This window comes from Heliangelus exortis, chromosome 7, assembly GCF_036169615.1.
Source record: "Heliangelus exortis chromosome 7, bHelExo1.hap1, whole genome shotgun sequence".
NCBI lineage: Eukaryota > Metazoa > Chordata > Aves > Apodiformes > Trochilidae > Heliangelus > Heliangelus exortis.
Window position 1 is genome coordinate 24,853,322 of NC_092428.1, and position 14,706 is coordinate 24,868,027.

Below are 14,706 nucleotides of genomic sequence, written 5' to 3' on the forward strand. Positions count from 1 at the left end.
AGAGGAGTAGGGAGAACCTGCTGTTTTAATTTTGCTCACAGCAGTGGGCCAAACTTTGTTCTTTCAGTGCTGGCCTTGATAATTGGCTCAGTATAATATAGGAATTCAAGGCACTGCATATCTCTGGCTTTATAACTGCTAATGTCATAGCCAAGAAGAGTGCAAAGTCTCCTGCAGGAACATGCAGTAAATAAGAACAATAAGCATGTTCCAAAGAACATACAGACAATGGCTTTAAAGGACCTCAGCTCAGCCCTGGTGGGTTAATTTGCATCCAAGTTGTCTTGACAAATGATTTAGACTCTGTGGGGATTGTGGGTTTGACTTGGGAGATTTCTTGGGCTAAATAATATGTCAACATATCAGATTTCTTGGAACCTGACTTAAGGGATCCTCTCTTTTTGGGAGGGAAGGATTTGCTTTGGAAGTTTCCTCTACTTTAGGAGTTTGGCTATAGTGTGCCTTGTCTTGAGGGTATCCCATATTCTGCTGCACAGGGTACCTTGCACAGAGACATATGGTAAAGTTTTGTTTTTCCTCTGGCCACCCACAACTCTCAGCCACAGCCAGCTCAGACTCATTTACCTTGTTTTTCACTGAAGTCCCTGGTTTATTCATCATCCTCAATGAGGTTCTAACACCTGTTAAGCGCTCCTCCTCCTCCTTTTTTTTTTTTTTTTTTTTTTTTTTCCTGAGTAGCATTTAATTATGACAGGGTTTCCCTTGGAGCACATCCTCCATTCAGTTCCCTAATTGTAGAATTCTCTGTGGGATTCTCCAGATGGGGGATAGAGGATAATCTTCTCAGAGCTCCGGAAGAAATGTGATGCCAAATTACAGAAAATAGATCCTTTTTATTAAGCTTTTGGTCTCCTTTTACTCTTATTTTAAGGTGACCTTCTGTAAAAGAGAAATGTTGGATAAATGGTCCCTTTTTAAATAATCCTCAACAACCTTACCTGAGTTACTAATAACATTGTTAGAATAGAAATCCTGGAAGGATTTAATCTTTTTTTTTGCCACCCTTGCCTTCATCATGGGACAAGAAGAATGAACTTGCCTGTTTCCCTTTTGTTTTTTAGCTGGTCTCATTTTCAAGCTGCAAGTGCTAAATCTGGGAGTGCTGGCAGAGTGCTTGGTGTGGTGGGCAGGTATAAAGACAGAGCACCCCCTCCTTTATCAACTGGTCACAGTGCCACTTTATGGGTCACTTGCTTCCCTGCAAGCTAGTGCTGTGTCAGTGCTGTTTCAGTCCCTGAGTGGTTTCCAAGCATCCTTAAAATGCTGCTCAGTGCCACTGGTGTTTGCAAACATGGCAGTGCTGGACATCCCGTTCTGTGCCCAAATCCTGGCTATATCTGGAGTTGTACTAAGTTTGCTAAATCTGGCATGCGACTGCTGAGGGGCTCCAGGGCTTGTCCTTACAGACCTTATTCTGCTGGAAGGTTTCCCTGTGTTTGATGTGCATAAATTAATACTCCACGAGTTCTCATGTTAGAAAATTACACCAGTATTTTTATAGGAGAAGCTGAACCACAGAGAAACCTAACTGCAGTCCTGTGGTCCTGGTGGCAGAGACAGAAGTAGTCTAGAAACAGCTGACTCTGCTCCCCTGTTCTTCTTGTTGTTTCTCTTTGGGATTTTGTGTGAATTTAAGACTCTAAATAAATTTTTTTGTAGCACCAGTGAGAGCCTTGTGTGTAACAGGTGAGCATCAGAGGGGGAGATCTCTTCAGCAGGGAGGCTGAGGTTGTAGCCATCATTTTTGGTATATGTAGTTGGTTGGCTTTATGCTGTGTTACACTGCTGGGGATGTGTACAGTTTGCAGTGCTTGAACTTTGGTGCTGAGAGGTCAAAGGTGACTAATCCAAATTTTTGTTTCTCTTCCAGGTCTACGCACAATGAACTAGAAAAGAACCGGTAAGTAGCTAATGAGCTGGATTCTAAGAAATGCAAGGCTGGTGAGTGTAATGTGCTTTAACCTTACACATGCAGAGTGCTGTTTGATCAGCTTAGACAGCTGTGAATGACCACACTTGCATCATGTACTTTTAGAAGTCGGGGAGGGAAAACAGAAAAAGATCTGAAAAAGAAGCCTTGTTTTTCATTGTTCTTTTTTTTTTTCTCTTTCTTTCCCCCCCCCCCACCCTCCCTCTCTCTGAAAAGGCAAGAAGTGACCCAGTTTTGCGACTAATCTGTATGCAGAGTAAATACTGTTCTTCTCCTGACACAGTGAAATCTGATTGGGGCACTTTCCATACATGAGGTTGCTACGGGATCAGGTTTCTTGGTCCCTGGGTAGTACATGTTAGCATGAACCGAAGGGCAGAGCCTTGTGCTCTCCACCCTCTCGCTCCCACCCCTTCCCTGGGCTCTGATAATCTCTGCGGTGCAGAAGAAAATGCCATTGTCCAGAGGCTCAGAGTTCTGGCTACCAGCACTCCTGTGGAGACTCTCTTCTAACCTGTTTTAGGATTGTGCCTCTTTATCCTTGAATCTGGAGTTTTAGCAAGCCTTGCAGTTTTGTTACTTGGCTAGATCTGCTGTATGACTCAACCTTTTTGTAACAGGAGTTAAAGTAAGATAAATACCATTGAGACAAGGGAGCTAGTTCACACACAGATCAGATTATCCCCCTCCATTCAGGATGCTATAGTTAAGGTTGTGTCAGGCTTTCCATTATAAACTTATCTTGGCTCTTCTGTGGGATTCTAGGGGGCTGCAGGGGGGTGTCTGTGTTTTTTGTGGCTGCCAGAACAAAGGCAGTGCTCTGTCCAGCTGCTCCCATGAAGAAACCCCCAGGGTGGGAAAGCTGAGTCTAAATAATTTGATTGCCTCCTCTTCCCTCTTAGCAGCCATTATTTAACGAGGGATGAGAAGACTGTAAGGATGGCCAAAGATACTTCAAGCCAAGTGTGTATTTTCATTCAGATTAGAACTTCCCATGTGGCTTGAAGTCAGAGCTGAGTATCTCATGCATCATGTTGCCCTCAGTTTCCCCATGTCTGCCTCCCCCTGGCATCAGCAGTGCTGGGTAGCAGCTTGGCCCTTGCATGGTGTGGATGTTTTTTTCCAAGCTGTGCTTCTCCTTCCTGATAGCTTTGATCTGGAGTTGTCATGGGCCTGTTTTTCTGGGGTGATTCAGGGAGGGGTTTTATTTGGGTTATGTTGTTTCCTGAGTCTCAACCTTTCCAGTCCCAGGTTGAGCTGTGTTGTCAAGTGTTGCTCCTGGGTTTTTCAGTGCTCTCTCAACAGTTTTATTTACCAATGAGGGAAAGAAAATTCAGTGCTAGGGTCTGACCCAGAACAGAGGGGACTTTTTTCTCCATGACAACAGCAAACCATCACTAATTTTCAATGTGCTTATTTGCATATCTAATTGTTACTGCTAATGCTGCTTGCCCTCAGTGCAGCTTTAGGGCAGAGCTGTCCCCATCTTTCCCTGCACCAACCAGGTGCTCTCACAGTGGCCAAGTTTGCATGGGTATGTGACCATCTTTTTCTGTCATCAGCCTTCTGAGGCAGGCAGTGAGGCTTCAAACTCTCTGTGGGTGAGATCTCAGCAGCTAGGACTATACACTTACTGTCCAGCTCAGGATTGGCAGGTATTGATGAGCTTAGGATATGCCTGATTGCAGCAATCTGTGTTAGCTGGGGATATTTCTACCTTGCTTCCCTGTCTTTAACTGAGGACACTAATGATGCCTGAGGTGGGGATGTTATGAGGATTGACTCTCTCTTCCATCTTGGTTGTGCTCCCTAGTCCCTGCCTGTTCCAGATAAAGGACTTCAAACCATCAGCTTTCTCAGTCAGGTCTTCCCTCTGGGGCTTTGCATTCCGAGACACTGTATTCCAGGTCTGTGCCTCAGACTTGGTTTTACAAGCCTTTGGTTTTCATCCTTCTGGGAAAGGTGCACAATAGATCACGCTGGGTGGTCTGTACAGGCAATTTACTGTATCTGGGGTTGTCTGTCAGGACCCGGGTGCTTCTGGTCTGGGATTGTCTGGTCCTTAATGCAGATGCCATGGCCTGATCAGCTGCATGCATCTGCAAACCTCACTAGACCCATGCTGGGTTTGCAGTGCTTGTTACCAGCAATTTGGACAGTGCATTCCATACTGGAAGCATTTATTTTCAAACTCCACAGCAGTGTTTTCTCAGTGAAGGGGATTGCTTCCAGTTAGGTTTTCACCATGTTTATTTGCTGTGTCGTTAAGTTTGTCAGTGTCTCCAGACTTAACTGTTGTAAAGATAAAAGCCCTGATACTAATGGCTTTGTGGCTGGCAGGTGCTCGTTTTCCCTATTATTTGAGATTATTCCTTTTGAATCTGACTGTTATCTCTATTATTGACACACACTATAATTTTCAAAATTGTCCACTATTAGATCTCTGACTCTGGTTTTTCCCTTCTTGTCTGAACAGCAGTCTCCTTATGTTCAGTTACATTTTGTTTTAACCCATTCAACTATTGCACAGAGTTTCTTTCAAGCAGTAGCAAGAGAACAGTAGAAAAGCAAAATGCTCTCCTCCTCCTTTTTGAATGTTTTAACTTGGACTCAACATTGCAGAGCTGATGATGTTTCACAGTATGAGGATTAAGAATCTTTTACCCTTTTGATGTTGTAAACTAACTAATATATTAAAAAAAATTATGCAATGTTTTAACTTCCACTCCTTTTCTTAGTCTTGAAATATCTCATGAACACTCTTTGATTTGGTACCAGATATTAACTGTAATATTTAAGTGAGTTTCTGCTTTGATTTGTTTTTTTTTGGTTTTGTTTTGGTTTTTATCTGAAAAGATTGCAGTGACATTTATATAAGGGGCTTTGATTTATAAAAGATTAAAGTTAATTTATAGCTATTATCTGTCATTAATCCTCATGTTTGAAAATGGTGTTTTTTATTTAATGGGTATGTGTTTCAGTTTATCTCTGCCCAGGATGAGTCATAGCTTGCATTTAAACAAGAAACCAGTATTCTGCTTCTCATCTGCTGCAACATGTAACTAAAACAATACTTTTTAGGCCTCTAACTGCCTACCAAAAAACTGATTTGTAAGAAACACCTCATCATTTTCTAAAGGAAAACATGAGAAAGCAAGTGACTGAAAGATGAATCTTGATAGTGTGATGTTTTCTCAAAAAATGATAGTGAATACAGTTCAGGCTTAAGTGAAATGGTGTGTGTTACACAGACAGCAGAATTAACTGTTGTCTGTGGACATTTTAGACACACACCAGTTTTGGAAGGATGTGGTTAGTGTGGTATTAAGAGAAGGTACACAGCACTGAGATGGCTTTCCTGTTGCTCTGTGAAGTGGCAGTTCTGGTTGACCAACATGGTGGTGGTGTCTGCCAGATATGTTACATCTCCTGACAGAACAAGAAAGGTGTTTGTAAAGCTACTGATCAGATTTAAAGTTTTCCTTTATATACTAGAGTGGTCTGTTTTGTTTGGTGATGGTTGCACTGTAGTACAGCAGAAGGAAGGAAAACAAAGCTGAGTAATTGCATAAAATAATTAATTATTGGGGCAGATTTTTCTTACGGTAACAAAAATTTAGTTCAAACAAAAGATAGATCCAAGAAGGGAAAGAGACCTCGTGAGAAGCACTGAAATTAGAATTTTCTGAAGATCTCATAGAATTTTTTGCTCTGAAAGAACACCTCCTTTAAAAAGGAAAAGGAAAAAGTCTAAAGGAGACAAGATACAGCTTGAAGTGGTGGAAGATCCTTTCTCTGATGTCTTTTGAGTTGATCAGAAACAAAGCAAAGATGACAAACACATAGAAATGTACTGTGTTTTGTAGCCTTTCTGACTCCTACCCAGATGCCCTAGGATCTATCTTCTGTGGTTCCCTACCCATTCTTTCTTTAATGTGAGAGGCTGTGTATTGCAGAGTGTTTCTCTGGCACAGTTTCTCAAGCAGAGCTGACTTATGCACATATGAGGTAGCAGGTGAGATAAAGGAAAAACCCTAATAAGTGTTTAGGAGAAAACCATGACCTGGGTCAGCTTGCACTGAAATTTGGGGCCTTCTGAAGCCTCCCAGCAATAGCAGTTTGGTTCTGTTTCTTTAGAACAGGGGCTTGAGTGTGTCCAATACTAAAATGGAAGAGAAGGAGGAGCAGGCATTTTAACATAAGGTATTTAAATAGTGCAGACATGCTGTCTAGGCTGGGAAAGATAGAGGGAAGGGAAATGAAAGTATACTGAACCCTTGCTGCTCAGAAGAGATGGATGATTGTGCTTTTGTAGTGCTATATATGCTTGCCAAGGCAATCTGATCAGTGTTTGTCTTGAACCAACTAATCAATGTGGTGTTGAGTTCAGTGCTATTTATCAGGAGAGCTGGAACAAGAAACTAATCCAGTAAATTTCATTTGTTCTCTGGAGTGGGCTTTGTTTTCATGTTAACTTTGTGTAGCAAATGTTGACAGTACATATTGTTTTCCTCATTTATAAAACTTGGAACCCGTGATGTTCCCTGCAGCAGTCAAACCATGTCCAACACAGCTAAGCATGCATCTTTCCTTGACATATCCAAAGGTCAGAACATGCACTGATCCAACTTGCTCCTTGTGGGAACTGTAGCTAAGCCCTCCTGTCTTCCTGGCCAGGATGGAACAAGAGCTGGAGGTAACGAGCTGTCCCTGACTCTTGCTTGGGTGACAAATGCCTCTGTTTTCAGCTGGGATCAACAATTGTCAGCAAAGATGAAACACATTCCTCTAGCTTAGGAGATCTGGATCACTTATTACACTGCTGTGCCTGGTTTTGCTTAACCTGGGGTGAGTGAATTCTGTGGTCTGTGGAGTAAGGCTGTTGGAGAGATGTTCTTTCTGGGTTCGTTTAGGCTCAGTCATGCTTGTTCAGTATCATAGAATCATAGAACTGGCTGGGTTGGAAGGGACCTCAGAGATCATCAAGTCCAACCCTTGATCCATTCCCACTGCAGTTCCCAGCCCATGGCACTGAGTGCCACATCCAGGCTCTTTTTAAATATCTCCAGGGATGGAGAATCCACCACTTCCCTGGGCAGCCCATTCCAATGCTTGATCACCCTCTCAGTAAAGAAATTCTTTCTAATGTCCAACCTAAACCTCCCCTGGCACAACTTGAGACCTCTTGTGCCCTCTTGTCTTGCTGAGAGTTGCCTGGGAAAAGAGACCAACCCCCCCCTGGCTCCAACCTCCTTTCAGGGAGTTGTAGAGAGTGATGAGGTCTCCTCTGAGCCTCCTCTTCTCCAGGCTGAGCAGCCCCAGCTCCCTCAGCCTCTCCTCATAGGATCTGTGCTCATTCTGCCTTTTACTACATTGTGCTTATTTCTTTGTATTGCTCTGCAGACTCACCAGTCAGGTGCTGCAGAACTGGGATTCCTCTCTGGCTGACCATGATGTTTGTTCCTGTCATGTGCTTTCTTGAGCAGAAGCAGTGTTTCATTCACTTATGGTCGAAAGTCTGCAAAGGCTTTGACATTGCCTGGGCATCAGAAATTTGGGACCCTCCATAAAGCCGTGGAAAAGGGAAAGTTAATCTGCATTCCAAAAATTTGGAGGAAACAAAATGATGCTCATTTTGTACTGTTCATTTAGGACTTTTAGTACTGTTCATTTTGGAATTTCTAGTTTCAATTTTAATTTTTTTTTCTTAATTCAAAGTGATGCAGTGAGGAGTGAATGCATACCTGCCTTCTTTTCTTCTCCCAGACCTCTGCACTTCTGATATGAATCTAATAGCAGTTAGAGAAAGAAAGCAAAAAGAACAATATTACTATTTTGGATAAACTGTTGCAAAAAAAAAAGGTTTTGTTTGAACGATGTTGCACAACAAAACCACTCTCATAAGCCACTTTTCAGAAACAGATATTTATCATAAAGCCCTTTTCAATCAAGATGTGTTTTAGGGACCCTTTCTGATGTGTTCTCCTCCTGTAATGTAGAAAGAACTGTCAGCACAATCTGCTTGCCCTTGTCTGATGGTGAGAATCCATTTGTTGCCTTGCCCTTCCCAAAGGGAGACTTCAGAGCAAGCCCCCATCTCAGAAGGAAAGATGCTCTGCAGTCAGGTCTCCCCAATTACTGGCTGAGTTCTTGCATTAAGTGTCCTATGCTGAAGATTTTCAGAATAGTGAATAGGAGAGGTATCACATGGTGTGATACTGGTTATTTACTGCTTCCATGGAGGGAGCCAGGAGAGGGTTTGGTAGCTGCTGGGGATGTGTAATGAAAGTAGTCCAATGCACTTCAGTGGTATCTAATTTGGAGTGCATCATTGCCAGCTTTGCTTCTTGAATTTGCGTCCTCAAATTTCTGCTTGGGTGTGTTGCTATGGATTTTTTTTAAGGCTGACCCCTCTACAGGTAGGTATTTTTATGTCTGTCCTGAAAAAAAAAAAAAGGCTGGGCCATGTCAGGGCTCTGTACGTGCCATATCTCTCTCAAAGGTATCTCCAGAGACCTAGCAGGCATTTTCTTTTTTTCTTCTCTTTCCTGGGGTGCTGGTGTTTGTATAAATGCTGAAAGGTGGACACTCTGATTCAACAACTTTTCTTGTTCTGGTGACTATAACATTGCTCATGGGTCTGAAAGCATTACAAGCTAAAAGCCCCTTGGGAGTTGCTGCTTTAGAGAATATGAGGTAATCAGAATATAATTTTTGAGACAGATTACCTGTTAAGTACAAGTTTCCTGAAGCAGAAGCTGGAGTTGTGTCTGCTCCTCTGCATGTCAGGTAGTCATGTTGCAGCAACATAGTCCATGCAGACTTGTGATAACCAAAGGAAATTCAGCATGGGATAGGAAATGTAGACAAGAAACTTTCTCATTCTCCTGTCTGTATGTGACCCATTTTTCCTAAAGCATTACAGCTTTGAGAACCTATAATCTTAGGATATGCCAGGGTGGGGGTTGGAGAGTCAGAGACCCTCATTTAACAGATGAGAAGCAGAAACTTCCATGAATCCAGTGACTGGAGTAATGGGCAAGTAGGAGCAAATTTGGATTTACCCACTCCTTTGCTTCATTGATCCACATCCCCAGCCAGTTACTTTTTCCCTTCTTCACAAGTTTCCCCTGTCCCACCTCTGCCTACAAAACTCACCCTCACTCCTTGTGTCCCACTCAGTGTCCTCCCTGTCAGTGTCACCCCAGGTGGCACCAGGAGGTGCTGCATCCTGCTGTCTTGCTGCCCTCACACCTTCTCCCAACTGAAGAAAGACAAGGGGCAGAAAGCAAAGATACCTTTGCTGCTGTGGGTGGCTGGTGGAGCTCAACACAGTCTGGTTGAGCCCCTTGTTTTGGGTGCTGTGGTGAAGATTGCAAGTGTGCAAGAGGCGTTCACAGAAATGGAAATGGGAGCAATGGGCTTCATCCTGCAGTTGCTGTGGTTGTTGCCTGGCTGCAAATGCTGCTGGTCACCCTGAGCAGTTTGCAGAGCTGTGAGCAAACAGAGCAGGCAGGTTTCCTCCCAAAAAGCACGTGTGACAACCATAAAACAATTAAATGGACAATGTGCAACCAAGTGTCAGGAATTCTCCCATTAAACCATTGGGTAACGTGGACCTTGCAGAAGATGGTGTAGCAGTAGATGGTGTATCTCTCTGCCTCCCTTTCTGTGTGCCTTGGCAGTTTGAATTCGTGTAGAAATACAGATAATCTCTGCTTAGTGCTCTTTGTGTTTGCTCTTTAGTAAATCCTTGCAGTGCCTTTACAAAATTGGAGTATCCTCTTTTTCAGAGTTAGTTCCTGTGTCTGTAAGATGCAGTCTGAATCTCATGTAAAGGTTTTGGATTTGTCCGAGTCTGGAGGAATGCAGAGGAATTCCTGGATCCCAGAGCAATGGGATGAATCAGGTTTTCTGCCTGCTGTTTTATTAAAAAAATTAAGGGCTGTCTTTTGAAGATATCCTTTATGTGTACACTGCTGCATGAGCATCACTTCCCATTTAATGTACAATAAGATTTTCTGCCCCTCTTGCCTGTTAATTACTTACCTTTGAGAGTACATTCACAAAGCAACATGACTTATTTAGGGAGAAATGAAAAGCTTCTATAAAGGATGGATGCTTTTTCCTCTTATTTTTTTTGCTCATGGGTTAAAATAAGAGTACCTTAAGACTCAAGATTATAGCATTATTTGGGCTGGAAAGGACATTCAGAGAGCACCTGGTTCAGACCCCCATGAAGAAGGCCTTGTGTGAACAGGAGATTTTTGCAGAGTGCATGTTCAGCTCATAGAAGGTGAGGCAGGAAAGGGGATGTAGCAGTTGCATTGTGATCTTGTAACTGTCTGTACAAAGGTTTCTGCCCAGGAGGGGCTGAAGGAAAGAAGTAGGCATAACAGAAATTGATAGAAAAAAAGCTTACACACTGAACCCCCCTGTGAAAACAGGGCGTGAGTTTGACATGCAGTGTTACTTTCATAGCAAGAGATTCTGTGAATGGTATCAGTGGGTTCATGCATGGTCCAGGCTGATAACAGTTTGTATGTTAAGGGTGTGGTTTTTATCATGGTAGGTAGTAAACAGCTGCACAAAACGTAGTCATAAAGTCAAGTGCAGCCAGCTATCTCTGAGCTGACTGGTTGCTGAACCAGGGTTGAATATCTAAAAGTGTCTGAATCATTTGGAAGGACATCTCTTAATGACTCAAATGAATACTTGCTGTTTTGCTTGGGCACTTGTTGCTCCTTTTGCTTGTCTCTGCAGTGCTGTAGTTGTGCCTAGTTGTTTGGAGAGCAGTGCCAAGGGTTCCTGCACCAAACAGCTTGCTGCCCAGTGAGTAGTGCAACAGTGAAAGGAGGACATTTGGTAGACACCACTCTTCATGTGAATAAGTGAGTGTATTTGTAGAGACAGGGTAAGGACCCTTTTATGGAAGTGCAAGGTGGTAAAGCCACATATCCATCAAAGGGGATATGTGGAAAGGAGAGTTGTGGCAAATTTTGCTGCTTATTTGTGCCTGTGAGCAGCCCAGGTGTGAAAAGGAATAGGACATGAAGTGAGATCAGTCCTGAGGAGCTCACTGTGCCTCTTCCCAGCCTGGAAGAAGCCTGGTCAGCCAAGAGTGACTCAGGAGGTGAGGACAGGCAGCTGCCTGCATTGCCATCTGCTGCCACAGTGCATTCCTCTGCTCTTTCTGCTCAGAGCTGAATTGTGCAGGAAGGATTGCTCTGGCTGTCCCAGACCTTGAGAAGTTCTGGGTGATACATTTTCCATGTTTGCCTTCCAGAAAGGACTTCCCAATGCTACTTAAAGACACAACCCGTTGAACACTTGGGGTAATTCATTGTGATTTTACATGGCCAAAGTCCAGCTCTTAAATGGGAAGTGGTCTGCTTGTTCTGGAAACTCAAAGAAATTCTTCAAATTAATTACTCTGAAAGAAGGAGCTGTGTAGCAGGTTTATTGTGGAAATGAGAGGTTAAAAAGAAGTTGCTTTGTATCTCCCATGTCTTTCATTCCCACCTATTTAGCCTTGTTCCTTGGGGTGGGCTGAGTTGTGGGCTGCCCATTATGATTTTGCCCAGCTGCATGGGAATCTTCCACACAGCTCAGGAAATACCTTTCATTAGCCACAGTTTGGGAATGTCAAGAGGCTGAATGTGGGGTGAGTGCTCGGGTTTGCACAGATGCACACAGTTACGTGCAAACAGGCACAAAGGGCTTGCAGTTAAAACCTACATGCCCATCTCCTTTTAACTGGGGAAGGCAGCCCCAGCTGTGTATACAGCTTGGTGTTTCCCTTTGATCTGTGTTTGTTTCCAGTGTTTCTCATAAACTCGATCCTGGTGCTCTTCAGAGCTGGCTGGTCTTTTCCGTATTTGCAGCTGCATAACTGCATACAGAGAAGCTCTCTGGGGTGTAACTGGTTTGTTTTGGTGGCTTGGGGTGGGGGTTCCTCTTCCCTGGAACCCCTCCTGGTGTTTGCTTTGCTCCTGTCCTTTCCTTGCCAGCCTGCTCAGCAGGGGATTGTCTCCTTCTACTGGTGGAAACTGCCTTGCAGATGCCTCATGATCCTCTCTTGTACTTGGCCTACCTGCTCCCCCACACGTGGTGTTATTATTGCCCTTTTCCAGCTGCACACAGCAGCTGCAGTTGCACTCTGGAGCAAATCTTTAGCTCTGGCATCAGGGTCATAGCTCAGAGAGGCTGTGAGTGTCTTCACTGTGCCTGCAGCCTCTGCCTAAAGAAGGGCACAAATCTGCACCCTTCAGATTTCAGTGGTGTTTCATGAAGCTGTTGAAGATGGGGCTGAGAGGGTCCTGCCAGTTCTGGGCCCCTCAGTTTAGGAAGGATTTCGAGGTCCTGGAGCAGGTCCAAAGGAGGCAACTGGGCTGGTGAAGGGACTCGAGCACAGATCCTATGAGGAGAGGCTGAGGGAGCTGGGGCTGCTCAGCCTGGAGAAGAGGAGGCTCAGGGGAGACCTCATCACTCTCTACAACTCCCTGAAAGGAGGTTGGAGCAGGGTGGGGTTGGTCTCTTTTCCCAGGCAACCCTCAGCAAGACAAGAGGGCACAAGAGGTCTCAAGTTGTGCCAGGGGAGGTTTAGGTTGGACATTAGAAAGAATTTCTTTACTGAGAGGGTGATCAAGCATTGGAATGGGCTGCCCAGGGAAGTGGTGGATTCTCCATCCCTGGAGATATTTCAAAAGAGCCTGGATGTGGCACTCAGTGCCATGGGCTGGGAACTGCAGCAGGAGTGGATCAAGGGTTGGACTTGATGATCTCTGAGGTCCCTTCCAACCCAGCCAATTCTGTGATTCTATGATTCTATGATTTGGTCTCTCCTTCCACCCCAAGGCATGATAAGTTCTATATAAACCTTTCTTTGGCAGATGCCGATCTAACGTCGCCTTAAACATCTATGAGGGCAGGATTGCCCTGGGAGGCAGTACAGCTCTTGCCTTGATTAACTGTTCTTACTGCTAGAAAGTTTTTCCTAATGTCTAAGAAGATTTCAGTGTGCTAGGGGAGGAAAAAAAGCCACCCAAAGTTAAATGCCTCTGTATATGTGTAGGGGAGAATCCACAGCGCTGGATATGGTAGAATCACAGAAAGTTGGGGGTTGGAAGGGACCTCGAAAGATCATCGAGTCCAACCCCCCTGCCAGAGCAGGGTCACCTAGAGCAGGTCACACAGGAACATGTCCAGGTAGGCTTTGAAAGTCTCTAGGGAAGGAGACTCCACAACTTCCCCGGGCAGCCTGTGCCAGTGCTCTGTCACCCTCATAGTGAAAAAATTCTTCTTTATATTTATATGGAACTGCCTATGCTCCAATTTATAACCACTGCCCCTTGTCCTATTGTTAGTAACCCCTGAGAAAAGCTTTACTCCTTCCTCCTGGCACTCTCCCCATACATTTTTATAAACATTGATGAGGTCACCCCTCATTTTCCTTTTCTTTAAGCTGAAGAGACCCAGCTCCCTCAGCCTTTCCCTTCATCTTCTTGGAGGCTCTGCACTGGACTCTTTCAAGCAGTTCCCGGTCCTTCTTGAACTACTGTGTCTGAACACACTGTGCCCTTCTTGAACTGAAGGGTTCAAGAACTGGACACAATATTCCAGATGTGGCCTCAACCAGGGCAGAGTAGAGGGGGAGGAGAACCTCTCTCGACCTACTTGCCACCCCCCTTCTGATGCACCCCAGGATGCCATTGGCCTTCTTGGTCACAAGGGCACATTGCTGGCTCATGGTCATCCTTCCATCCACCAGCACCCCCAGGTCCCTTTCCCCTTCACTGCTCTCCAACAGCTCCATCCCCAACCTATAATGGTTCCTGGGGTTGTCCCTACTCAGATGTGAGACTCAACACTTACCCTTGTTGTAATTCATGAAATTCTTCCCTGCCCAACTCTCCAACCTGTCCAGGTCCCTCTGAATGGCAGCACACCCTCTGGGGTGCAGTCAGCTTTCATATCAAGAATTACTCTGTTAGACCCTAGAGGTATGCTGAAAAATTCTGGCTGAGATAAGCAAATGGAGCGAGGAGGTATATATTCTTCTTTCCTTTTCCCAATGTATGTGTTTGCCACTTGAGCCACCCAGAAAAGCAACTTTGATGCCAAAAGAAGTGAGAAACCAGATGGGAACACTTTGTCTCCAGTGAATATTCTATGTAACATGACCCTCTTAGGAAATGTGCAGAGCCTGTTCTCTGTTGTGTGACCTCTTTTAAACTTTTCTTGGCTTGGAAAAGCAGCTTACAGGCTTGATGTTCACTGGAAAAAGCACATATGGGGATGGGTTTCACTGAAGGGATTGCAAAGGGGAAGGAGAAAGCTTCTCCCTGGTGTCATATACTTCAGGAAAAGATGTGAAGGCCCTCTGGAGTCATGAGTGTCTCTTGGAGATTTTTTTTTTAGTTGTGGTTCTTTTTCTTGGAGATCTCAGAAAAATAGCATGTGGTGTGGAAAGAGCAGAGTGGGAAGGCAGTTACACTGTGGGTTGGGCACATGATAAATGGTGAGCAGTACTGAGAGTGGAAAAGCTGTTGTACAGAAGGAAGGGATTCCTGTAAGCCCTCCAGGCTGGCTCTCAGGTCAGTGACAGCACTGGGACTGTCCCACTGCTGCCTTCCTTCCATTTCCATTCAGCTATCTAGGGAAAGGAAATAGTGTGAGTTTCTTACAGGCTTTTCCCCCCTTCTTTTTAAGGGAGCATCTCTTAGAAATGTGCTGCTATTTAAAGTGAAAAATAT

The 14,706-nt window shown here is 44.4% G+C and overlaps 1 protein-coding gene across 2 annotated transcripts in view; it reads left to right on the top strand.

The window, feature by feature from the left end:
• Positions 1-14,706, top strand: part of MXI1 (MAX interactor 1, dimerization protein) — a 59,128-nt gene that overhangs the window by 26,147 nt on the left and 18,275 nt on the right. For both annotated transcript variants that reach the window (XM_071749368.1, XM_071749369.1), the window contains exon 3: positions 1,892-1,921. In XM_071749368.1, the coding sequence (XP_071605469.1) occupies positions 1,892-1,921 (30 nt within the window). The remainder of the gene's footprint in view (positions 1-1,891; positions 1,922-14,706) is intronic.